This window comes from Siniperca chuatsi, linkage group LG7 (assembly GCF_020085105.1).
Source record: "Siniperca chuatsi isolate FFG_IHB_CAS linkage group LG7, ASM2008510v1, whole genome shotgun sequence".
In the NCBI taxonomy this organism is placed as follows: domain Eukaryota; kingdom Metazoa; phylum Chordata; class Actinopteri; order Centrarchiformes; family Sinipercidae; genus Siniperca; species Siniperca chuatsi.
The window spans coordinates 9040406-9067946 of NC_058048.1; the positions used below are offsets into that span (position 1 = coordinate 9040406).

General features: G+C 40.1%; 1 protein-coding gene and 1 long non-coding RNA gene across 2 annotated transcripts; both read right to left on the reverse strand.

Moving 5' to 3' along the window:
* Positions 1-2424: 2424 nt before the first annotated feature.
* Positions 2425-4767, reverse strand: LOC122878548. Its single transcript, XR_006378508.1, has 2 exons — positions 2773-4767; positions 2425-2653 (listed from the first exon to the last, which is right to left on the reverse strand). It is a non-coding gene; the product is annotated as an uncharacterized LOC122878548 (long non-coding RNA).
* Positions 4768-4993: 226 nt separating this feature from the next.
* Positions 4994-26497, reverse strand: blmh (bleomycin hydrolase). The gene is made up of 12 exons (XM_044201412.1): positions 26348-26497; positions 24032-24229; positions 23336-23445; positions 22024-22165; positions 21698-21786; positions 21495-21587; positions 13909-14064; positions 13616-13774; positions 13452-13519; positions 11722-11839; positions 11367-11433; positions 4994-5297 (listed from the first exon to the last, which is right to left on the reverse strand). Exons 1-12 carry the CDS (start codon positions 26355-26357, stop codon positions 5149-5151), a joined length of 1359 nt encoding a protein of 452 aa, XP_044057347.1. The 5' UTR covers positions 26358-26497; the 3' UTR covers positions 4994-5148.
* Positions 26498-27541: the final 1044 nt, after the last annotated feature.

Below are 27541 nucleotides of genomic sequence, written 5' to 3' on the forward strand. Positions count from 1 at the left end.
GGTGAACTGGTTCATAAGTTCACAGTCCTGCTTTGTTCTGCATCCCATACCTTGAAAACATATCCACAAGAAGCCTTCACAGGATGCCTTCAAGAGAAGAAACATGCAAGGACCGCTAGGCTTTTAAAACTGTAAGCCTATAGTGTTTAAACACACAATGTACAGATTGCACCTTCAGGATTACCAGGAAGGGATTAAATCTGAATCTGAATAGATGGCACTCGGCCTGTGGTGCTCCAAAAAACTCAACAGCAATGTCTCTTTCCAGAAATCATGACCCGGTTACTCAAGATAATCTACAGATTTGCTGTTTCATGTAGGAACTATTTTCTTTCTACCGAACTACATCCGCCAACCATATCACCGCGCAGAAGGAAGTGTGCATCTACTCATGGACGAGAGGCGCAGAATGTAAACATGAATCATACACACACACAGAAGGATACAGGATGAAGCTTTGCTTTGGCTGCATGTTCACACAAAATTTGTCAATTTGGCACCTTCCCACAGGCTTGTGTGGAGGTGTGGTCGTGTTAATTTGTGCTTTAGAAAGTAACCGTCATGAAACAATCAGAAAATAACGTTTTATTTCTCTGATTCACTGCTTTGTTCTCTCTAACACCGCTCCCTCTCTTCATTCACACTCTAACTCGGTCGACCACCACTGCTCTCTCTCTGTCGCTTGTTGAGCTGGAGAGGAGGGGCCAACTTTGAATCCTGTGTTTACAAACAGCAAATGACAAATCCTACTCATTCTGCCTTTAAGTACAAAAGTATATTTAAATACAAAAAGTATTTGCATTTAAATATACTTAAAGTACCAAAAGTAAAGGCACTCATTATGCAGAATGGCCCATTTCAAATTGATCAGATTATAATTAGTGATAGATAAATGTGTAAGCAACACTAATGTTGCAGCTGGTAAAAGTGGGGCTAATTTTAACTACTTTATACACTGCTGGGTAGTTTAATCTATAATAATACATGATAATTTATACATTTTTATTAGATTCATATTTTGCATTAATAATCTGAATCTGCAAAGTAACTAGTGACTAACGCTGTCAAATAAATGTAGTGGAGTAAAAAGTACAATGTTGGCTTCCAAAATGTAGTGTAGAAGTATAAAGAAGCATAAAATGGTAAGACTCACATTCAGTACAAATACCTCAAAATTGTACTTAAGTACAGTACTTGAGCACATGTGGTTACCTGGTCACCAATCTTTGCAAGGCAAAGATCATTTTTCATGTGTATACATAAAAAAGGATTTACTGTTCAGAGATATAGTCCATAGCATTTGAACACTGCTGTGGCATAGAAGACACACCTTCAAATGTGGAAGACTAACATCTGGAAAATACGGATCAATAGGGTTAGGACACGCCTATGTGATGCCATGAGGAACAGCTATCAGGGAGTTGTTCACCTTGATGATGTATGGGAGATGTGGTGGTTCTCACAAACTGACCCTGCTGCCTGCAGCTACAGCGCATTGTGGCTGTTTCTGCTTGTAAGCTATTACTTCTTGAAATATTTAAACCTGCTCCCCCTTTGAGGAAAAGCGCAGGAAAAAAAAATACAATTTGGTATTTTTCTGTAGTGGCTTCACAATTAAAGTCGCCATTGAGCTTCACCCATGGAAAGCTTTTACTGTGAAGCAGCAGGAAGTAGGCTACTTGCTTTGAATTAGCAGGACGTTGACACAGCAGATGCAGTCCCAATATATTGCTGTAGGAGAGCAATTTCTGATTCGTGAAAATTAACAAATTACCCTTTTACCCTTATTTAGACCCTGCTGAGAAATTCAGCAACGTTTTATTTTACACAACTAAACAAAAATGTTTTAGTGCAATATTTTTAGTTTGAGCTAAATTGTAGCTATTAACATTAGGCTAATTTAAAGAATTAACGTTAGCCTAAATAAGGGCAAGCTAAGTGAAGTTAACCTAACAAGATATGAGCCATTTTGGTGACAACAGGCATTATAACTATAATGTGTTGAGAAAATATTATACCAACCTCGATTTACTTTAACTTTAAGGATTAACTCCTTTGGCAGAGTCAGTATGTAACAGGGATTTTCAGGAGATATAACCTCACCTAGTAAACCATGAGAAGCTTTGTAGCCTCATCTGTCCTGATTGGCTGTGTGATGTCTGCAGTTAAATTAATTAAGCAATAAACGCACACCTGTTACTGCTACATGACCGCTCTGCTTTATGCTTGAAAAACAATTAGCTTTAATTGTTACTGACCAGATTTTACAAATGTTCAAATTATAAATTACTAGTTAGATGCAACCAGTATTCAGACGCTTTTCTTCAATAAAAGTAGACATACAACAATGTTAAAAATACTTCTTATATCTTACTTTAGAAAAAGTATTTAATTTTTATCAGAAAAATTTTTAAAAAAGCAAAGTAAGTAAAAGTAGTCATTTATTGCGACTATTCAATTATAAATGTTTGAACATTATTATTCCAGATGCATATAACACATAACCAGCATTTTACTGTTCTAGTTGGTCTAGGTGGAGCTGTTGTAATGGCTGTCAGATAAGTGTAGTGGACTAAAAAGTACAAGTGCAAATGTACTTAGTTACGTTCCACCACTGATTGTCAGCAAGAGGGCAAAACCACACTCAGATAGCCTGCAATGACAACAAAAACAAAAATATTTGTGGTATTTGCAGCAGAGACAAAATGTCACAAGGAAGTACTCAAACCTGAAATAGTCAAAATGACATATTAACAAGAAAAATCACTCTACCCCAAAATTTGACCTTGAGGCCCATAACACGTTTCACACAGTTTCTTCTTATTCTGAGGCTTCAACCTGGTGAGCTGAGGTGAGTAATTGCTTCTGGAGGCCAGGATGGGCACTGGCTGTTTACACAACCTGCCAATCATCTGAATACAGGAAAAATAAGCTCCCGGTTACACTTCCTACATTTTATCTCACACCCGATACAATTTAAATGCAACTAGGGCTTCATATTTGTAATACTGTTTTACCTGCTCTGTTTATTTAGCACCACCGTTGTGTATGTACACACGCACACACAGATTAGTCCATATCAAAATGTATTTTATCTTTGTAATTTATAGGGAGCATTTAACTGTTTGTGCAGTCGTTTCATGGCAACTGTAAATACTCTTTGTGTAATAACTTTAATATAAACCTGTCAATCAATCAATCTACACTTTTTGACCCACACGACAGAGACTTTTTATAACGTATTTTCTTTATACAAAGACAAAGGTGAAATGCAACAAGAAATTATTTCCTCTTGAGGATACTGAGGGTCTGGCGGCGGCCTAAAGCAAGAGAAAGCAAAGAAGTCAAAGAAAGCAAGGATGAAGGAAAAAGAAGAGCAAAAAAAGACAAAACAAACAAATCAAAACCCTGGCTTGACCCAGCTGTCTTTGCCTGTCCCGGTTCCACCCCAACACCACTTCGTCCCCGGTGCCCAACCGGAGATGCCCCCTTAGAGCTGGCTTTTTTCCCCCTTCTTCCTTGTTTGTTCTTTCTTTCCTTGCACAATTAATAAATGACCTCACACCCCCAAAACAATATTGTGAAACCAGGGATTTGCCAGCTAAAATTTACAGTGTACACTCTCCTCTAAATCAAAGCCAGATAAAAGAAAATACCTTTCCTCTGAGGGAAGACTTCTAGGAATGAAATTGTTGGGCATGTTATCAATCAACTTACCAACAGTCAACACTTAAATCTCACAACACCATCTATGTAGCTTCTAGCAAGTACATTTTTCAAAACTACTTCCCTGTCACCATAATTCGCATGTCGAAACATCTGGGTTTGTGTTTTAATCCACTGACAAGAGATGATGTAAGCTGCAGATAAAGGCAAAGAAAATGGAGTGCCAGGCACAGAACAGAGGAGGTAATAAGGGGAGGAGAAGTTGGGAAAATAAGTTGAAAAATGCAGATTGATGTGTAGGAGTGCGTAGGAGTTAATGCAGTTGGCTTAACCTCTGTGTTTTCACGTTTTTAGGATTATTCTAATGCTAATTCGTATGAGTTATTGAAAATGCAATAAGATAAAGCCTCTTCACCTCTAGATTAAACTTAAAAACCACCAGATCACACATTCCTGTCACAATAAAAGCTGTCATGTCCCAGATCGCCAATCCACCTTCAAACAGTGATGGTGAATGGGCACTTCCTGCTCTAACAACCACGCTGCGGGGGGTGTGTAGTAATAACTCAGCTGACAGACCAACTGCTGGGAGGTCAGAGGCCGTCCTTACCTTGATAGGAGTGTTTTATAGCAGAAAGAGTTGGAACGTCTCTGAGTAATGATTACAGAGCCCGCGCAGGAAGTGCTTTGGTTTTCACCTGGCACGGCAATGTAGCTGTTCTGTGCAGAAATGAGCGAGAATTGCTGAAGTATGACCCTTTCCTGCTTTTAACATTCCTAGATACCCAATCGAGGGGATACAGGCAGAAGATATGAAAACAAATACATATATGCATGCACGTACATGCTACTTTTTTTGCAGAGAGGAAGTTATGCGCAGATTGTCTGTTATTGGAAATTCTGTAAGTGTTATTCTAAGAACAGTAAATCACTGTTGTTTTGCTTGTGTGCAAGAGGTTAGCCGGGTTAAAGAGACGCAGGCAAGTCAAAGACATGAAGTTAAATCTAACCTAAAAATATGTTAACTGCAGATCATCACACAGGAGTAATATGTTACGTAATGTAATGTTTATATATATATATATATATATATATATATATATATATATATATATATATATATATATATATATATATATATATATATGGCATTTAACAGCAGTGTTGACAGTGTTGTTCCTTTTACAGCATTTGTCAGTATGCAAACTACTGTATGTCCACAGCTCAGATTGCAGTTATAATTTTAAATCCTCTGACTGTTTGTGATGCTGCCTTATCTCAAAATGACTCTCGGGAAGAAATAAAAACAGACAAAAGACACAGGCAGTCCAGTAAAAAAAGAAAACAAAATGTTTATTACTTTCTCTAGAAGAACAGGCTGTCTTGAAAGGAGGTGTGGGGGAAATATTGGAGAGGTAAAAGCAGCCGAGGAATAGGGCGGAGTCAAACAGACCAGAGGTTAGGGCTAAAATCTTTCTGTAGTTATGCCAGGGCTCCCATTGGGTCCCAGGCAGGAAGTACAATGGGCTCCTGTTGCATCACTTCCGTGACATCAGTGGAGAGGAACCTCTTGTCTACCACCACCTCGTACACATACTCGGAGAACCAGTCGTCCGTCATAATGAGGTAACCTATGGAGACAGACAGGGAAGACAACCAGTTGTCTGAATCGATTTTTTTTCACCTAAATATGATGGCAGTCAAGCAGAGCACTGGGATTACAGAAAAAAAAAAAAAAATAAAAAAACAAAATCACAAAACCTGGAAAACAATCCAATTCTTGTCAAGCATAACTAATGCTTGCAGTAGATAGATTTTGGATCATAAACTGACAGTTTTAGTGTTTTGTCACCTAAATACTAAATAAGCTTCATGTAGGGTGATGGGAACCTTATTTGACACATTTGCAGATCAGACAAGTACTAGGCATGAATTAAATCCAGGCACAACGAACAGAAACAGAAATGGGAATCAACTAAATGACTACAGTCTATATTTTAACCATAAATAACAGGTAAATGTGACACGTGCGTATCACAGTCCTGCATCTCAGACATTTCCATCACAGATCCGTTCATTAAATTTGTTATGGGAAGGATCTATGACTGAAATGTCCAAGTTTGGGGAGCCATGCAGTCCTGTGATACATAGTATACAGTGGATGGATCAGGGCTAGGCAATGCTATGGAATCAGTTCCTTTAGAAATCCAGCAACGTTTGCATTATTCTTGCCTGACTTGGATGTCAAAAATCTGTCTACAGAGCATCTAAACAAAGATGCATCTCAGTGCTGTGTGTCAAAATCTTCTAAAATTTAAATGAACATGGCAACTGGTATTGTTATGATCCTCCCTCTCTGCCTGCAGGATTTTGGCCTAACCTGTCTTTCAGGAGGCGGCAGTCAGAGAAGAGGGTCGTTAGCATGAATGTACATACTGTATATTATATGCATTATAAGAACTAGATACCAGACTCCAAGATGGTGCATTCACTTGAGTAAAACTTGCCCACTGCACATGCTCATTAGTGTTTCTGTCCCTGGCCCCACCCGCTCAGTCCTGCTACATTGGGATAAGATCACGCTGACAAAAAATAGTTTTCTAGATTCCGTGCAAGTTTTACAAATACCTGTCAGTCTAAGTAAACAATAACATGAATGTTTCTTTGTTACAAAGTTCTATAAAATGCAAAAAGAGTGGTGCTCCTCTAAATTTGAACATAGTCCCGTGCAAAAATATTCCCCATCTCAGATGCTGTTTTGTTTCATCCAAACGTGAGTGGTCCAGCCTTTAAATATGCTTTTGCTAAAATAGCAGGATTTGAGGAAAAAGGCCAAAGTCAATCTGTCAGTTCACACAAACCCTTAATCACAACACATTCTTTTAGAGAAAAATACTTGATTTAAGAACACATCGTGTTGCTAATTAAACCGATTATCGTTACTCCTCTTTCATTGAAAGGGGAGGAACAGAGAGTGCTAATAACAACAATTCAACAGAATGGTAAAACATACTTTGTCCATGCATGCACATTTTAATTGCTTTTAAGTGCTCTTTAATCACTAAACTCTATTGTTTAAACAGGCAAACGGGTGGAGGAAGAGAAGGAACCCCGCCCCTCATGGTTCACACTCCCCCACCCAGCAGTGCAGTATGCATTAAACACTTCTGCTATCACCTCTGCACACCCACCCTAATAAAAATAAATAAATGTCTGCCTCTCTCTCCCTCTGTGTGTGTTATAGTCATACAAGGTCAACATGGCCGAATCTAGGGTGGTTATGAAAACCTACCTTGAACTTGACATGTTGAGATAACCTAATCTCTTCTTGGATGAGGATGCAGCCCCATGCTGAAATTATTCCTTAAAATGAAAGATGTCCGCATGTGTGTCTTCTATTTAGACAGCAAAGTTATGTGAAACCAGAACAGCTAAAAATCTTGGACTGAACAGACACATACGGGAAGCGAATTGGCAACCACATCTTAGAGTGAATTTTACTCGTCTTTTCCCCTGATTTCCACCTCTCTCTCCAACGCTTCTTTTCCCCTCCTCGTGTGTTCAGAGTTGAGCAAACGAGAGCATCCCTCCTACTGTCAAGTTGACTTATCCAAGACGTCAGGGTAACCGCAAGAACGTGCCACAGTTCAAAACAATGTATCGGGGATGGCGTGTGTGTGTTGTGTTGTGTATGTGTGTTCTTCCAAGTACGCAAATCTTAGATGGCACATCGCCTGGTTCTCACTGTGGTATCCGTGTGTGTGTTGATGTGAGCTTCCTGGAAAACGCGTGTTGGGTGGCATGGTGTGTGTGTGTGTGTGTGTGTGTGTGTGTGTGTGTGTGTGTGTGTGTGTGTGTGTGTGTGTGTGAGAATGTTGGGTGTCATTATTTGTTTTTAGGGATGGGCTGACTGTCCTGTGTCAGAACAGATGGATGTACTGTAAGCTAGCCGAGTGTGGAGGAGCCATCTTGCTTTCCAACTTACGCAGCAATTCACAACAAATTTCGTCAAAATAACTGTGAACAATGATTTAGACTGTTTTTTTTTATTCTCTGCTGAATTCCTAACATTACAGTCTGCAGCCATGCTAGTTAGTAGTTAGTAGTCAGGCTGTATTCAGGCACAGTGGTGCTTTGAACTAAATGCTAACATCAGCATGCTAACATTCTCACAATGACAATGTTAATATGTTGATGTAAAGTAGGTATACTTATAGCATATTCATCATCTTAGTTTAGTGTGTTAGCATAAACACAAAGTACTGAGGCTAATGGGAATGTCCAGTTTTGCTGGTATTTGGTTATTAACCAAATTAATGGACACATGTAAAATTTTGGCCTAATGTTGGTGCTAGAAGAAAAGTCAAGGGATCACCAAAGTTATGGAGATATATTGTCTGGGCACCATGAATGTCTAGGTACAAACATTTGCGCCAATCGATCCAGTAGATGTTGAGATATTTCACAGAGTATGTGAAAACTCTGACCTGCTGGTGACACTATAGGAAAAGTCGGGGGATCGCCAAAGTCATTAAGATGCATCGTCTGGGCACCATGAATGTTTGAACAAAAGTTCATACCAACCCATCCAATAGTTGTTGGGATATTTCAGTCTGAACCAAAGTAGTGGGCCGACCAACTGACACTAGCATCTCTTGAGCCGAAGCATGGCTAAAAGCAAAGTTTAATATAGAAATGAGGACACAAGAACATAAAAGTCAATCAAAAGGTAATAAGAAATGCTTTTAAGACCGTGGGCATCCCTTGTAGTTTGATATGTTTCCACATGAAAAAGAAAGTTAGGGCTGGACTCCACATTGTATATGAGACACACTTGATTGACAAGAGGTTGGCTGGGTCTATGATTAGAGCACAAGATGCATCTGTGAAATAATTTTGACACTTGACAGCACAGAGGAAAGTGTGGTATTTTAACATCAGAAAATATGTGAAAATGGATTGATTTTTACATTTTGTATTTAAGAATAGATGGGGAACAGTACACCTGCAGAGTTGCCGTAAGACCACAAAAAAAGGCATTTTTCACTTCATGGGAAATTAAATGGGACCTTTAAATGAGGTGAAGGGACAGATATGCAACTGTGGTTTGGGTGCAAAATAATGGCAATGGATTAGAAGCATACTTAAAAGCTAATGAAGCTTCTCTTCCCAAGAATCTGTTATGTCCGCTACCATGGAAATCCTTCCATCCACATTAACATCATCTTCTTGTATTTACTTAACAATAGAATCATGATCATAGAAAAAAATAGTTTCTCTCTCAATGTCAAACTCATTCAGAGCTTAGACAAACCTTGTGACAAATGTTAAAACAGGAGTCCACCTCAGGATAATGTCCCATCAAATTGAACATAAACATTTGTCTAAAACGTATGAAAAGTAATACTGCAATACTGAAAAGTATGAGCTGTGGAGTGAGCAGAGCCATAACAGCGGCAGTGTGAGGGCTTAAAGATGGAGGAAACAGAAAGTTAAACCTCTCGTGAGAGACTCCTTCAGGGTTAGGAAGAATATTAAAAAACCCTGAAGGGAGACGTTAAGCCTTTACAAACCTTATAAGCACACTCCACTCTCTCCCTCTGCTCCACAGCTAATACCACTCTTCTTCCAATTTCTCCTTTGTCATCTTTCTAAAATCTACATCTACTCGCCTTTGTTTTTCCATTTTCTAACTGATTCTACCTGACCCGAGTCTCCATTTCTTCTTCATCTCCCTATTTTCTCCTGCATGCCTTCCTTTTCTCCACTTGTGCCTCGTTTCCCCCCCCCTCAGCTTTTGTCAAACAAACTAAGCCCCCGGATTCCCAAGTGAACTCCACTTCTCGAACTTTTGTTCTCTTTATTAATTTGGCTGTGGACGGGCTGGGGGCCCTGGCCTTCCATATCTGCTGGTGTTTATGGAATAAGATATGCGTGAAATACATTTGATTTGACTGAGGGGTTTTCACATGTTTTCCCAACAGTCACTACGGTTCGTGGGTTCGAGCAAATATTGTGAGAATGTGTGTGTCTCTCTGTGTGTATATGCCGTAGTGTATGTGTGTGTTGCCAGACGATGCGTGACTGACCTAAAATACTCTCCTATAATTTGCAGTGGAATGTCGAGCCCAGAGATGGAGAAGAGAGTAAAAGTAAGATGAGAAACAGAGATGAAAGGATAGAGGGAATAACAACAGTAGACAGTAAACTTAAAGTCTGGGGCAGTGGTGTGGAGTACCTGCTGTGTTGTGGGGTCTGTTGCATAAAGACATACCAACCTTACCTAATGACATTTTTCCTTAAAGCATCAAAATGACGTACTGGTAGCAAGCCCCAAGACTGACTTAGTTTGTTAAATTCATTTGGAATTTGTGGTTTAAAAAGAAAACCAAAAACAACAAAAACAAGTTTCAAAAGGTTCAAAAGTTCCCAGTCAAAATAAGGCATTTTGCAACCACAAGTCTTAGGTCAGTGCTGTATCATAGAGTTATACTCTACACCAGTCTAAACGCCTAGTCAAACCAGCATTTACAACAGAGAAATTTCATGGCGAAATCAGTTAATTCTAACAGAACTGTCGCGATTAGTGCATACGCTCACAGGGGTGAAGTAAATCTGTGCAAATTTTGGTGAACATTTACCTGTGAATTTGCAGTGTTGACCAACAGTGAACTGTCTTACCAAAATGAAGGAAGCTATCATAGCTTATTAGCTGTGTTGAACCTTCCAATTTTATTGACCTCCTCTGCCAGAGTATACTGCTCCACAAAGGAGTAATTGTTTGTAGTCAGTTATGAGACATAAGTCGATGCTACAAATAAGTCTCTTGAATAAACTGTTTGATCTGTGTCCCGTTAGTGATGAAGCAAATGCACTGGCTTAGCTTGGAGATCTTGTTTTCCCCTTTATTTAATTAAATTATGTACAATCCTGTGAACAAAATGGCAGGGGGCGGGGGGAGTAAACAGCCCAGTACACAGAAAAAAGAAAGAAGCTCAGGGAGCTATAGTTAATAGTGCTAGCATGTTCTTGGCTGGCTAGAATGTTAGTTGTTAGCTGAACAGCTACAGTAGTTTACCAATTAGCCTTGTGAGTAGTCACTGTATCACCAAGCCTAGAGAACCAATATTTTGCCAATATTAAGACATTTGGAGGAATTTTGCTGTGCTGCTTTCTGGCCTTAAGGATTAGCTCATTCTGTAACTAAGTTCATGCAACTGGACCGGGAGGCATTGAATTGAGAAAAAAAAAAAAAAAAAAAAAAGAAATAAATAACACAATAAGGGCTGCTGTGCCTGTGCGTATGTCTGTGAGTCTTTATGAAACAGGACACAGCCAATTACAAGTTCATAAAGCAGCAACACGAGGGGAACCTCTCAGTCTAATCCTGTTCTTAATTCAGTGGACACAAACAGGAAGATGATGGTTTATCACGAGACGCTGTGGTGTGAGAAAGATGTCAATAGAGAGATGGGGAGGCAGGAGGACTTTGTTGCAAAAGCATTTATATGATTTTGGGACCAGATCCAGGTGAAAGCAACAGTTTTCAATGTTTTCAGCCAGCTACTTCTCTGTGACTTGACAACAATCAGGTTAAAATATGTTTTGCTGCTAAGTCATTACAAGTTAAATCTAAAGAAAAAAAATATCACACCCTAAAGGAAAGGACGGAAAGTAGGAATAGTGTAATAATGTGTTACCTTTGTTCCCGCGGTCATCGCCCCAGGAGTTTTCCACCCTCCACTTCTCATAGCCTTCTTTCCCATCCTGAGAGAGAGAAAGAGAAGATGATGGGGAGATAAGAGTGAGAAGCCGAGACTGGAGGAAAGAAAGTGTCCTAACAGCTGGGGTTACTTACAAGGGGGGAAATTGACATCACTATGAAAAACTGCAGCCGATTAAAGCAGCGTAAACACACAGCAAGGCTTTGATGCAATAAACCCTGGGAAACTCTGAATGTGTGTATTGCTGTTGGCCTGCTTGTATACGTACTGTATGTTTGCATGAGTTTACTGAACAGTCACACACCTGTACTGTATGTTTGTGTGAGCATACCTTGTCTGTGACAGCAGTGAGGATCATAGCGTGGGTCATGAGAGAGTCTCCATATATCAGTCGCTCTGCCTTAGAGAGGTTCTTCACCGAAACTCCAAACACAAGCTCATGGTTGAACCTGTGCACGCACACACACACACAAAAAAAACCCTCTGAGTTCAAACTCTGCACTATCTCCTACATCTCATTTCAAGCAAAAGGGCAACGTTTTGATAACTGTCCAAATCATATCCCAACAATCCTAATATATATTTTTCGTAGGCGCAAGGGAAGAGGTGTGATGACCATAAAAAGCCAAAAGCAATACCTTCATATGTCTGGGCTTCTGCACAGGATAAAAACAGCTCACCCTTTCATTACTTTCTTGAACATGACTGAAATGAGGCTCCATTAGGCCTCAGCCTCATTCCAATTATAATCTACTGGTACAAGAAAAGATCTGCCTGAAAGATGAGTCTCAACAGAGATGGTACCAGACATTCGGCACCACGCTGGTTTGGTTCAGTGAGCAAATTTAAGCCTGGCGCCAGCAACTCAGACACACATGCTGCTGCACCTGAAGGGCAAAGACAAGCAACTCTTCCCCTGTGGAGAGACTGACACCTCATGAAGGCAGATGAGGTCCGCTCCTGTCATGTGTAGTCATGGCATAGGCAAGACTGGGATACAGCAGTGCCAAACAGAAGTGGGCCATTTCACTGACTAAAATAGATTTTAAGATTTTACTTTCGGATGAGTGTTGGGCAGGTTGGTGTTCAGCCGTCTCAAGCATTCCAGGGTTGTAAGGTTCAGTATAGTGATAGTGGCAAAAAACACTGAATATTCAGTGTGAAAGATGTTGTTGTATTCACTTGTTGCATTCGCCTGTTGCAATTTTTCAAAACAAACCCACAACTACTTGCCCAGAAAACACACATCTCCTGAAAGGCAATGAAGCATGAAATCCAACATTTTACTGCATCCCTAACCCTACTACATTTGACAACGTTCACGCTGCGCGCATGCTGCCTGTTGCCGTTGCTCCGTCTCGTCGTCCCTTCAGCGAAAGACTCATCCCCCCAAAAAGCACCACAGGGCGCCACAGGAAGTCATTCCTGCTTGTGGCCATCAAACTCTTTAACTCCTCCCTCTAGGTGTCAGTCAGACCGTAAGTCACTAAACTGGACATTGGATCATTAACATCCCTGCAATACTATAATTATACAATATTCTCTGTTTAATACTGCTGTGCAATATACTCTGTTTTCAGTTTAAAATGTCCTATTTATTGATATTTATTCATACTTCTATTACTGCTGTGTAATATCCACCGACTCATAATCATCTCAATAAGCTACACTTAACTTGACAGTACTCATTATTGCACTATTACTTATCACTTATATTATTACATTGTATTATTATACCGTACATACTTATCAACCTCTAAATCCACTTTGGTACTTACATGTATTTTAGCTTTATACTTATATCCACTTTGTACTTAATTTATCTGACCTCTATTATAGTGTATTATATTTTGATTTGCTTAGTACTTCTATTCCTGTGTGCACTGACAGCTGTAACAAAAGAAAGTATTTCTGATTCTGATAAATTATTTATTTATTATTAGTAGTATTTATTCTAATGTCTGGGCCAAGTGAGCAGCAGACTGCATTCAAACAGCATTGCAGATAACTAGTTTGATTTAAACTATTTGGAGAATCATATACATTTTGAATTATACTCACACATTCATGTCATTAATGCCGAGCTTGCCGTGGAAATGTTTCCCGACATCACAACCGAACCATACCGCCTAAGAGAAAAACAGTAGCCATGTTTAGATTCATGAAGTTCACATGCAGACACGCTCAAATGTACATACTCGTGTCAACAGTCTGTTTGCTCCAACCTCTCCCTCCTTGATGGACGCAGCTGCAGCCTTTTTAAGTAGCTGGATGGGCTGGTTGTTGTACAGAGTGCTGCGGCCACCAACCATGTTACCTAGGAACTCAACACTGTACAGCTTCCCGTAAGGGTTCTGGGGTCGAGGGTCGTTCACAAGGCAGACCTGAAAATAGAGAGTTACCATACAAGCTCAGAAACAGCACATCTTCCCACAAAGAGTCAGAAACTGAGGTTCTACACAGCAGAGACCAACAGCAAGTTGCATGGCCTATCTGATGTGTTTAACGGGTCACATACTTTGTCTTGAATGTTGTATAGGGGTTTGACGTGCTCCCTGTAGAACTCCTGAGGGGTGAGGGGTCCCATGCGATAGAAGTTCTTGTCCTTGTCCCTGTACTCCCAACAGATGGTTTCAGGAGGGCTGCCTAGACAGACGCTGGCCACCCGGAACACCTGCACAAGACACACAGTTTGAACATCGTCTTTACCAATTTCCTGGTTTGTAAGCTAACCTAATCTGTGTTAAACTCATATTTAACATTCTCAGACAGTCAATCCTTATATCAAAAGCTCAGAGAATTAATTTCAGAGTGAACAAACAGTATCTGTATTCAACAAACCCAGAGGTGACCTAATTGCACATGTGCAGAGGTACCAAACTGTTACTACAGACTGAGGCTTTAATGCATAAAAAGGTACCTTATGAAAAAAGAATCACACATTTGTGTCATTGCAAAGGCACTCCTTCACCTTTACCGTAGTAAAGGGAATCACCATGAGTCAAACCGAACAGGAACATTTGTACTTCCTTGCCTTTAGGGAGGTTGTCGGATAAGTTTGTAAATCTAATTTCATGTTCTTAATGTGCGCTCATCTAACCTCTCATACACTCATCCATCAGTGCCTGGGCCTCTCTCAACTTTCCCTACTCCCCACAACTCCCCTCCATCTTTTTCATAACCCTCCATTTCCCCATTTGCACCCCACACACTTGCCCCCTCCCTCCATGTGTGTCTTCCTGCGGCGCTAAAGTTCAGACCGAGTTCCTGTGGGCTAAATTGGGTTGTTTGGACTGGGTTGTCTGTCAATCTGGCCCTTCTAACCTCTGATATAGTTATCTCAGGAATTTCCCCCTTTTGCTTTTCACCCCTCCCATCCTCTGCTATCTTCTCCCAGGACTCAGCAGATGCTTTTCCTGTCAAACACGATTAAAAAGGAGCAGAGAAATTAAGATGCAACGCAGACCAGTGTTGGTGGTAGATAAAAGAAGAGCGACTAGACAGTGATACATCGGTGGATGCAAATGTACAGTGCAGCACAGCACAGCGTGTACTACAGTGAGTGTTATTCTGATGGTGTGGATGAATGGTGATACATCACACTCTCATTGCTTTGACTATGGGTGTCACAAAGGACAAATTTCCATTAGACTTTAACACACTATTTTTATTGAGTACTACTACTGATAGGCAAACACAAATTAAACTTGTCTAGCTGAATATAGAGCTGACAGGGGGATTATTTTTGTCTCGGCTTGGAGAAATATAGCAGTCATGGCAGCAGTTTCCCATGCTTAGTCAACACATTAAATGCCCCTACATAAAGATGACATTCTTGCATTTCGGTTAGTAGACACTGAGCCCACTGAGCCCACTATTCTCACCCCAAACATACCCGGGGACATGCTCGCACACAGACAAACACACAAAATTGCATAAATTCAGGCCTGGCTTCACAAACAAACAATCCCCTTCTTCATCACAGAAATGCGTACGGTCACAAAAGTACAGACACACACAAAAATACACACATGCGTAGAGTCAACAAAGGCATCTGTTCAACCCCTCATCCCCCCCGAACTATTTTCCTCCTGATTCAACTACTTTGTTTAGACTGCCCTGTGGGCAAGACGACATGCCAAGGTGTCCATCCCCTTTTCTGGTCTGTGTTTGCCCAGATGCCCTCGGCACCTTAACAAGACATCTCTGTAACCCTTTGAACCCTGCTCCCTTTTCTCTTCATTCCTCCATTTTGTCTCTTTCTTCCAAGAATAACTCTGCTCTCCCTAATAACTTTAAACCTTTCCACTCACTTTACTTCTTTCAGATGCCCTGAGACATACTGCAAGCACCTCCCTTAATGCCAGGTCAGCCTTGCACCCACTCATCCTCCCCTGGCAAGGTAAATAAAGTAGGTGTGAGGGGAAAGGCTTGGCTGACATAGAGACCTCAGGCAGAGAATAAACAGCCACAATGACATCAGAGCAGGATCAATATTGAAACACCTGCTGCCTCAATGACAGATATACATGAGACGGCAAAAGAGGCAGAGACAGCGAGAGAAAGGTGTGAGGTGGAAAGAACAGGGAGGCTGACAAAATAAGGAAACTAACAAAAAGATTATTGTATTTGATAAACTTATCCCGATGTAATATTTCTCAGATATCAAATTAATTTCACAATGTGCCCAATTTCTGAATCATGAATACTGATCATACTTTCAGTCAGCACATTTATTATGGCTGCAATTTCAATACAGAAATTACAAATTATTCAAGCCCAAGCCCTCAGGGTACACTTCAAGTTCTTCATTACACCAACCGGCGTACTCATAAATTCCCAATATATTATTATATAATATTCTAAACATCTGAACTATTAACAGGTTTCAGAAGCAGCTGTTATAAGTGATTCTGATGGAGTTTGTTAGCAGGCAGCTTTCTCTTCAACTCATCAGTCACCAGAAGGTCCACCTCAGGTCAGTCTCAATTCTGTGACATAGCGAGTTTGCGTGTCTTGCTATAAACAATCAGCTGTCTCACTGCACGCAATTGTGGCTAACCGCAGCTAATGCTTGATAGCAGCTGTGCGCCAGCGTTGACAGGCTGGCATCCCTCTGCATGTTTATTTGTTTTACGCGACCCAAACAAACAAATCACCTGGAGTTAGGAGTGAGAGTAACACATACAGTAAGCAGACCAAGCCAATGGAAACACACAATACAAATGATACAACGTATCTGGATATATTGGTAACCTTGAGCAAGGCAAGGCTGTATGATCCACAGACAGCACTAACATAATAAAAACATTGCTTACTGTGCTTTCATTGTATGCAGGATGTTTGAGTTTTAGCCACTGCAAAAACCACCCGAAACTTCCGGAGGAAAAAAAAGTAATTGTGGTATTTACGTGTTTGATTTAGCGTGTTGCATTAAAGGCATTTTAAAATTAGATGCACCTGCTAAGCTACCCAACTTAAATGTAGATGGGCAGGGAACTGTGTACCTGATCAGTGTTTGAAATTAGCTGGATTTTATGTCCCTTGTTGTTTGTACATTTAGCATTTAAATGTGATAATTAAATTAAAGCATTATCTGTTTAATACAATGTATTTTTGTTGTGAAAAAGATGCAGCCGAATTATTTTTTGTTGAAATAATTTTAACACCTTGTTCAATACCAAGACAACAATGTTCAAATAAATGTGGGCCAAGCCACTGAAGACATAATTAGGAGTCTGAAACTGGCTCTCAACTAGTTAATGCCAGATTGAGGCAAAACATGTGCCTTATTGCTACTCTGAGGTAAATTTATACCTATTGTCTAGAAGCTGGACTTGTGAGTGTAAGCAAATGACACCATGCAAACAGTTTGGATAAAAATGAGCGAGGTTTTGATTAAACTTCCGTGTTTTGTAAACATGAAACACATGTGGTCATTGTTAAATTCTAACAACGGTGCAAAAAAATTCAAGAAATGTGAGTGGACATCTCTGAACTGGCAAAGTTGTTCGTTGCAGCCCCTAACAATGACACATCTATAGGAAGCCACCCACATCGAACAACAAATCAACTGAGCCAAGAGCCAGCAGCGCTGAGCCTCTGAGCCGCGGCAAAAAAGTTCCTCTGTGATTTGATGGCTGTCTCATAAATTAGTTTTGTCTTAAGAATCACTCTCCGTGCATTCAGAGCCAAGACCAGAGCCGCACATGGTGTTTCTGATTCCATGACGCAATGGAGCATGGAAAGGCTACAGTTGTGGTGTGAGGGATACCATCTGTGTGTGTGCACATGTGTGCAAAGAACTGTACGTGCATGTACAGTTTCCAGTTAATGTCTCTTTATTTGTCTGTGTGTGTGTGTGTGTGTGTGTGTGTGTGTGTGTGTGTGTGGTGCCTACTTGTCTATGTAAGTAGAGAGTAGAGGAGCAGGGACACACACCAGATACATGCATGAAAGAGAAAGACAGGCTTTGAAACTTAAACTAATCGCCTCTGCCTCAATAATGCAGCGTATGGATACTGTCATCCTAACAGCATCTATAAAGAGAAACTGTCATGGTGCACGAGACTATTTTGCTCATTCTCAGTGCAGGTGCAGGTTAAAATGGGATATGCTGCTATTGCAGAAGTTTTGAGATAAATATTATGTGCTTGGTTTTAACTAATGTGCCTGACCAGCGTTAACAAAAAGAATAGATTCTTGACACGCAAAGGCATCCATTTAAATCTAGCGCACCCTGGGTACAGTAAGTGTAAGCAGAGACGTTGACCCCAGTTGCCTGTCATAGGAGTGTGTGTGGGGCTGGCGTGATGAAGACCAGGGCACAATCACAGCCGCCACATAGGGAGGGTGGACAGCATCACCTCAACACACACCAAAGTAGGACTGACACGGCACTCTGATCCAAACACATGTGCACATACAGATGCAAGCGCATGTGAACATGCAGAGGAAACACTGGTTTCCCCACTTGTAAGGGTCCAAAAAAAAAAAAATAATAATAATAATAAAAAACACACACACACACACACGCCTTTGATACATGAAATTACCAGTGTTAGTTTGTAAACCTAACATACACAAATAGCTCCTAAACGTGCTCTGCTAAAAAAGTGCTGTAATACCAAAATACACATACATACCAAAATACCCACAAATGCAACACCTGCCACAATCGCTAATTGTCTGCTAAGCCTAAGAAGATGTCAGCGCTGTAAATAAGGAAGGATGTGATAAACTTGTGGTGACTAATAATAATAATAAATAATAATATTCTATTCACTTATACAAGTATTTCAGTTGGTAAGTTGGCATGATTTTAAAATTCTGCTGGTGCAGTGATGACGCCAAATTCATTTTTGCATATCCAGTATACTCTACTGTATTTTGGAATTATCTAAAATTTATGATACAATAGAATTTTTCATCCTGGGGATGAGGACATTTCTTAAGCTGACTTTGGTGATTCTGTATACAATTACAGAATAGTTTCATTATCAACTATTTTACTGGTTATTTGTTCAATTAATCAATGAATTCTTTAGTTATAAAATGAGAAATTAATCTTCATATAGCTTAGTTTGTCTGACAAATTGATTATTCAATTTATAATGAAATTCATGCAAATCATCAAGTTTAAGAAGCTGTGACCAACATCATTTTACTCAATAAATTATTATTTTCTCTTGATTAACTAATCAATTGAGAGACATATCATTTAAACACAATATTTACATTTTACAGATAACAGTAATTACTGGTCATTTGTACATATTTAGTTGATATTATTTAAATAATGAACTGATTTAAATTAGACTTAATGTTAACTCTCAGATCCAAATGGATTTTCCTTTTGAAAATATGATACAAAACATGCCCTAACCATAAACAGTACAGTACAGTACAAAAAAAAAAAAAAAAGGGATTAATTGGGATTTGAAAAAATAAAAAAACGACTAATAAATGGGATTTGATGTCAATAAACATGTTAAACCTGGTCAAATGTACTTGCGACAATATCCTTGAACAATTTGGCTCTCTTCACACCGGTCGTTCTTTTGACATGAGTGAATCCTCCACCACCACCGGCTGGATAAACAAAACACACTGACAACCCTCCGCCCCCCACCCTGTCGTGCAGTGCGGTGGGAGCAGTCTTTACTGTTGCAAAACATATGTCTGTGTGTGTACAAGTCTGTGTGTGTGTGTGGTGATGGCTGGGCCTCCATGGAGGCTGTTTAAACAAGCAACCAGCCAGCAGCACAATGCAACCAAACAGCTGACAACAAAGGCTGCATAACCAGCACCCTGTTCTGTCTAATTGTCTCAATGGGAGGCTGATTGACTGACTGGCCCCTCATACACTCTCAGACACACACACACACACACAGGAAGTGTAAATAAAGCCTCATATGCATACACACCTACAGAGTATAACCTGTCCATGCCACAAAAACACACTGTAGGCACATGACTGTATTTCACTGCACGCATAATAACAAGTGTTATGTTTGTTACGTTGTGAAAGAGTTTGTTTACCTTTTATTTTCATTTTGGAGGTGAATTTGTCTTTGCTGTCCAGAATCAAATGCTTTGTGACAGACTGTTCCATTAACAAGATCGCTATCTTCAACTTTGTGACATCTGGGGCAGTGTGTAAGTGATTTATTTATTTATTTTAAATTCTTTTACACACTTTGTAGTCCAGAAATGACATGTGCACATTACACACACAACTTTACATGTGTACGTTCTCATGCGCACATATAAATAGATACATTAAAGCATACTACATTGTCAGCAGTGCATACAAGGTATCATTAAAATAAATACTGGAAAAAAACTGTGCATTATGTAAAATTAGTGCAGATGATTTGCTTGCTGCCTGTGTAAAAAAAAAAAAAAAATACAATATGCAAAACGAAAAAACCACAATGCTCATGTTTTAATATGCATTTGCAGGCACAGGCAGGTATATCGCAGGTTCTTTTACGGGAAAAACTGACCTTAATTTTTTAGAAGCAAGACAGTAAATGGACCTGTAACAAACATCAATAAATGTTTCGTTCTATTGCAACTATATACAAGACTAATTTCTCCCCTGTACTACACATGTCAGTTCAAATGCAAGTTGTTGGCATGTCTATGCAGTAGTGCCACCTGTGCTGTTAATGTACTTGTATGTTGTATTAAGTCATTCAGATATTAAATCCTAATGACGTAGGTATTATAACGGTATTATATTATAATGATACTATTTGAATAAGTGATTTTCACTTTTTAATGATAAAGTAAATAAAAATAAACTTAAAATGTCAAAACGTGAATATTGAACAAAGCATCACTACATTACTATCTGTTGCTGCTTTTAGGTATCACTTCAAACTGGCTAGACGCTGCTACTCTCAGCTAAGTATTATTTGACAGCCCCCTCTTCTGGCAAAAATAGAACAATGTTACAAAGTTAAACAAGGTGTAAGCTCTAAATCTATTTCTGCCATTTTTCAATATACACTCAGTGGCAACTTTATTAGGTACATCTGTACAATCTATTGCAATCCAATACAACAGCGCTGCTATAAATTCTACCTTTATGAAGTTTATAAATGTACATTTCTTGTGTGAATGTGAACATTCAAGGATATGTTTATTGCTAAAGTCATAGTTAAAGTTGATGTTGTACTCGAGTACATTATATTCAGAGGCTTTTCAAATGTTTTTTCCTTCCTATTTACACACACACACACACACACACACACGAGGGGGGCACACTATTAGAAACACCTCTGAATATAACGCAGTCCATACCACCACTAACTCAGATCTCAGAGCTTAAACATATAATTTAATTAACACCTCTATAACGGTGTCAAAAAAAAACGTAACATTAAAGGCATCATAAAAGTAGACTTCAACAGTCGTAATGGCTTGCAAAAAACGATGGCAGCATTTGAGATGCAATTTTTAACACGAGGAAACAACACTGAGTCTTCCTGTTGTTCTTCTTTGTATTTACAGTGGAGCGACTGTGATGTTTGAATAGTAGAAACACCCTGTATAATATATTCAACAGGAAACAGTTGTATGCTCTTTCAGTCTCACCTCCTCTATCATGGTGTCCACGGCATCAGAGAGTTCAGCTTTAGAAGCATCACTGGCCACCATGTTCCTGATTCGTAGGCAGTATTCTCTCAGCTGTAACACACAGTGAGACAAAAACAACAGTCAGCACTGCCTCACCAATTACGTTACTCACTGGTATGTGAACTTCATTAGTTTGAACTAAAGGAAATGTGTAAACGCACCTTATGATTAAGGATGTCATTCATTCTGCGTGAGGCCTCTGAGCTGTGTGACTCTGGAAAGCACTTCTTTGGGATGACGCCATACTTTTCTGAAGAGAGGACAGTACAGTATGAAACTAATTTTAAAACAATATTCTTAATCCAGTCAGCTAACTCTAATGTTCCACAAGTGTTTTCTTCTCTTAAAAGATTTATATATTTAGAGTAAGTACAGTTCATTTTCCTAATAAACAAACACCTTTGCAGTTGCACAAATTACATGGGTTAGTCAATCATTCAACATGCACTTCTTGTTAACATAATTATGTGTCAGGAGGAGAACTAACCAATGAGGTTGACCAGCATGTCCCACTGTCCCCCGTCATTGGTTGGATTGGAGAGCAGGAACTGGACCAGGCGTCCGTCCACTGGCTCCTTCCTCTGTGCCGTCTCAACACAGGCCTGGAGGAAGTAGTAGCAACGCTCAACCTGTAGAAAAAAAGAACAAACACAAGAGAGAGACATGGTGAGTAAACAGAGAAACTGAACTATTGTATGTAATGTAGATGTGTTGACTTGAGTTAGACTTGAGTCAAAAAATGAGGACTTCACTTGACTTGAGACCAAAAACATTCAAGCGTCAAGTTTTTACCTGGTAAAATCCCAGAACAATAATAAATAAAGAGTTAACGGTGTCAGAAAGGCCTTGCACAGCCATTAATTATTAGATCTAACGACATAGAAAGGAAAATATTGCGTCATTTAAATGGTGAGCATTCAGAGGCCTGAAGGATTGGCAATTTGCTCATGAAGAGATTGTGACTTGAGACTTGCTTTGGCAGACTTAAGACTTAACTTACAAGACTTACAACTCTACACCTCAGATGTAATGTAATAACCTACTAACTAAGATGGGGGCAGGATATTCTTAGAGCCTTAGAGCGACATTTGCGGTTTCCTTATTTAGATCTAATATTACAGTCAGTGTTACTCCCTACGGCAGGCATTTGCTACAAAGAAAGGTGTACTTATGGTGGAACAACCAACTGTCTAAACATGTGGGAGAAAAAGACACGAGGCCAGAGAGAGAAAAAGACAAAGACATAAAAACATTTAGTGAGGTGTCACTGTGACGTCGGCCCTGGAAGAGCACTGACCACGACACACAAAAGAGGGTTTTAGGTGGACAATGACCGTATAGTAGTAGAGCGCTGCATAATAACACTGTATCAATGCACATGCACGCTCTCACTCTCACACGGACACACGCACACACACACACACACACACACACACACACACACAGTGTGTTGTGACTGCAAAACAACAAAAACATCAATTTACCAGAATGTTACAGCACTAATAACTTAAAAGGGCAGAAAGAGAAAATTAAACATACACTCACAACAACATATTACCAATGATACCTTACACACACACACACACACACACACACACACAGCGCGCACGCACGCACGCACTGACAATTTGCAAATGTTTACTACTGCACAGTAAATACGCAACAACAAAATAGCAAGATTAGAAAGGAATTCAGTAAATCTACAGTGGAAAGAGATCAAATATACGGTACATCTCTTAGCCCATGAAGAGTGAAAAAACTCATTGAGGAACAGACAGATGTGTGGTTATTTGATATACCTTGTCCCAGAAAAAGAGATAGGACTGACTAAACTCAAACTCCTCTATGTTAAACTTCTTCATGAAGGGAAGTCGCATGACGTTGAGGCACGAGAAGATCCAACATCTCCCTAGTGATAAAAAGAAGACAAAGAAAGATTTTGAGAAATACGCAGGTTAGTAAGGACTTAACATGTGTTTGTGTTGTGTGTATACAGGCAACAGCAGCAGCGTTTGTGTTCTAACAAACTCGTGTGGATGTCTCAAAATGTTTGCCACAGGTTTTAAGACTGATGTACGAGTTGAATCATCAAATTTAAGGGGCCCTCCCAGCTCCAAGCAAATACAGTGCAAACTCCACCACACAAAACTGTACAATATATCAAAAGTGAGAGCATCCACATTCATCAAAAGTTTTGTAACTTGTGCTCCATTCAGTAAAATGCAGACTTGCTAGAAGACAGGTGTGTGAAAATGTCTAAATGTTAATTCTGACCCATTTGCTTAAGAAATACCTTTACTAATGTGCGCAGACTAAAGTTTGTTTGTGCTCTGTAATGCTGTTATCAGGACTAATATACAAAATCATAAAATATTTTAGACATATGTGCGTGATGACATGGCTAGGACATCACTCCAAGCCACGTGGTTTGGACATATTTCTTTTTCTTGTAAAAGAAAAGACTTGTGATGTTGCTGTACTGCATTATGTCCTACCTGAGTTTTTCTGGTTGGTGATGGGCTTGCCCTCTGTGGGGATAGAGTGCTGGAAGATGTGCACAGTATCCTGGACAGTCTGCCGGTGCAAACAAACCTCCAGCGGGTCAATGCAGGTCGACACATTCTGGGCCAACAGGTAGCGTGGCTCGGCCCGCAGCCGCTTAAGGAAGGTGGCTACCTTCTCCTGACTCAGACCTGGGGGGGGGGTTGAGAAGGAAGGATGAAGGGATAAATAGAATAAAAGAATAAATGGTAAAATAATGAAGCTGGGAAGACTAGCACAAATAAAGTTAACTTATAATAGGAAGACTTACAGCTGGACAGTCAGACAGCTGACTATAACTGACAAGAGGAATTTCCTACTGTCCCAATTCCCATGACTCATCTGTGCACTTTAGGCATACACACTTAAGATCTGATTTATGAGCACTAAGTACTCAGATGTCCCAATAATGCCTGGAAAATACCAGATCAATAGTCATAAACTAATAGCACAATCTTTATTGAATACCACAAGTCTGGTGCATCCCTTTTTCCACCATCCATACAGAGATTAGAGAGGAATACAGACTATTACGGATATTGAGTACAATTATGTTTTGAGCTCTGATAAAGAATGAAGGACAGACTTGGAAAAGGGAGAGACAAACAAGGAAGAGAAATCAAGAATGCTTTCTAGCAGTGCTATAAGTGGCCCTAGGGAGCTGAGGGCTGACCAGAGCTGGCTGGTATCACTCATCTGGCTCCATCTGTGAGAGGAACTCCCTGGAAAGCTTGTCTAGTCCCGCCGGACAGGGGAAGGAGGGGTGCACACACACTTTGACAGAATCAAAGTGGCACTGATGTGTTACTTATAATTCTGTCAAATAATGGTGCAGAGCAATTAAACATTGAGAGGGACATTGCCTAGTCATGCATGCTTACTAGAGTTCGACCCGTCTCTCTCAGCTTCGTTCTGTTATTTTCCATAGACACAAAGCTGAGATGCACACACCGCCGCAGATTAGGACAGTGTCAAACATCATTAACTGTCATGCCCATATTATCAGACAAAAAGCAGAACCAGGCCTAAGGCAGAGAATATTTCGAGCAGGCCTGCATGGGGTCCTGTGTCAACGTAACACTGTTTTTCTTCTGAATTTTTTGACACTGATGAGTATGGATGGATAATGAAGGGGAAATAGTAAGAGATGAATCTTCAGTGTGTAACAGAGTCTTAGCCGCCAGCTTCACACTGACAGCAGTTTACACAAATACAACATAAGATGGGTGTGTGTTGAAGAACACATATTGGAAAGGGCCTAACCAAAGGGTCAGTTAGTTAGAAGGCCAGGCTGTTGTTCATCAAGTGGGGGCATGAATAGTGAGGACAGACATCACAGTGGTTTTCTATGGAGAGGGGCCAAGTACAGGTAGCCAGGGTGACCTGAAAATGTACACATCAGTTGTTATATAACTGGCTTTATATTAGCTAAGCATTTTACTATGCCCATCACTGCTCCACGTGCAAAGAGCTGAACTACAGTTGGCATGAAGCCAGAACAGTGGAGGCTCAGTACATAAGACACCCACAGCAGCTGACAAAATCACAGTCCAAAGATCAGACTATTATGGCTCTGCCAATGTCCTTATTTTAATTCTAACTTTGCTTCCTAAATACAGGAAGAATGATTTCTCTATATAAGAGAACAACTAGTTAACACAGATCTTAGAAGTAACCATCCGACCAAACCTTTGCCTACCGGCAAAAAAAAGTGTTTAAAAAAAGTGTTGTAAAGTGTTAAACAGAGTGAGATCGAAACGATCCTCCTCACTGACATGGCCAGGCTGAAGGTAAACTTAAGGATTGTTAAAACGTGTTAAAAGAGTGGTGCAACACGTGAAAGTGATCTCTTTTCGGGTCAAAGCGGTGCTTCCTAACGAAAACATCACTTAGATGAATCGCTAGCACTTTTAAGAGTTTGACAGCTTCTGGCATTTCCAACTCCATTCTTGACTAGCTAGCTACACAAGCTAACATTTCCGGCTCCTGAAGCGGACAGCAGCTGTTAACTAACGAGTTAAGGCGTGTCTGTGTCTACAGTTTGGATGTCGGTATCTTGCTGACAATCTGTCGGCATGAACTGTCAACCTAGATGAGTAGACGACGGCAAAGCCATGCTAGCAGGCTGGCATGCTAACGCAATGAATGCTAACTTAGCCTGTTTAGCTCCCTCAGCTGTCTTCCCCTAACTGTCAAGTACAGACTGCGCTCAGGCAGCCGGCGACACAAACTACCATGGCTGAAACAGCAGAAAGTGACACTCAACCTACCAGTTTCCATGTTTCCGTGGAGCTTGAGGAGCGTTGTCTGTTTCCCTGAAAAGTCACTGGCTCTTTGTTTATCTCATTCACCGACAGCCAGTCAGTGTGATCACAGGGTGCGCTCGTTTGTGCACTCGCGGTCGATCTTTCACGTGGCGGCTGGGCGGAGTTTGCGACCTACCTAGATGAGGACTCCCCACCCTCACATCCAAACCCTTCCCGGCTCACTGAGAATTGAGTGGCAAGTGACAAGGAGCTGCACCACAACAAAAACCACATTGATTTAATAAATACTGTGATTACACTGAAAGACTCTGGAAACATTCATTATTTATTCATGATTTCAATCATTTTAGTGTAACCTACACTTCCGACACATAAACTGACACAAAATATAAGCTCTATTCAGTGACAAAGTGATACACATTCCACTACTGAAAAGAAGCAGGCAGGAGAAAAAATATTCTAATACCATGCAAGGACATTTTTAATTTCCGCACATTTCCTGCAGGGTTGCAAAGATGTCATTTTTGGTTTTACAAATTGTATGAATGAGCACACAAAAGAGCACGCAGGTCCTTTTAGTTAATTAACCATGCTTTAAGCCCATAACCTAAGGTTCAATAGAAGTAAGTCATTTATTTTCTGTTTTTGTAAATTAACCTACACAGTAGTTTATTTTTATTTTGAGCAAAAAGACTTTGCAAGGCATATTCATAGATTTTCTTCTTTTTTTTTAACCCCAGAGGGCACAAAATATTCACCATGGTAAATATTTTTGCTATCTGCTACAATTTATTCATAGCCCACATTGATTCCCACTTAACAAAGAGACTGGCTGAATAACCTTTACTATCGTGATCCATGTGGACTCAACGTTGTTGAAACAGTTGAAAAACAACTGTGCTAAAAAATGTCCTGAAGTGCTCCAGTTTAGACCACTCCCTCACCAAAGGTCATCATGAATAATGACTCCTGCTGTGAAAGTAACCTAAATTGAACAAATGACACACTATCATCGAATGATTGCTGCCCAACATAAAAAAGGGTTTCGCCTATTTTCCAGCTGTTATATTTTGCATTATAATCCAGAGGACGCCACTGTTCTTCCTTCCTCTGTGAGTCCCACACATCATGTGAGTAAGAGGGCGCCGAGCAACGTTAAACGAGCGCGCCCGAAGTCAAACTTGACAGAATAATTGC

Bases quoted from the DNA above. Each gene is read 5' to 3' on its own strand.
- blmh (XM_044201412.1), bottom strand. The intron at 13,775-13,908 runs GTATGTGACCCG...CTCTATTTTCAG, and splicing joins TATACAACATTCAAGACAAA to GTCTGCCTTGTGAACGACCC. The intron at 13,520-13,615 runs GTTGGAGCAAAC...TTTTTCTCTTAG, and splicing joins CGTCCATCAAGGAGGGAGAG to GCGGTATGGTTCGGTTGTGA.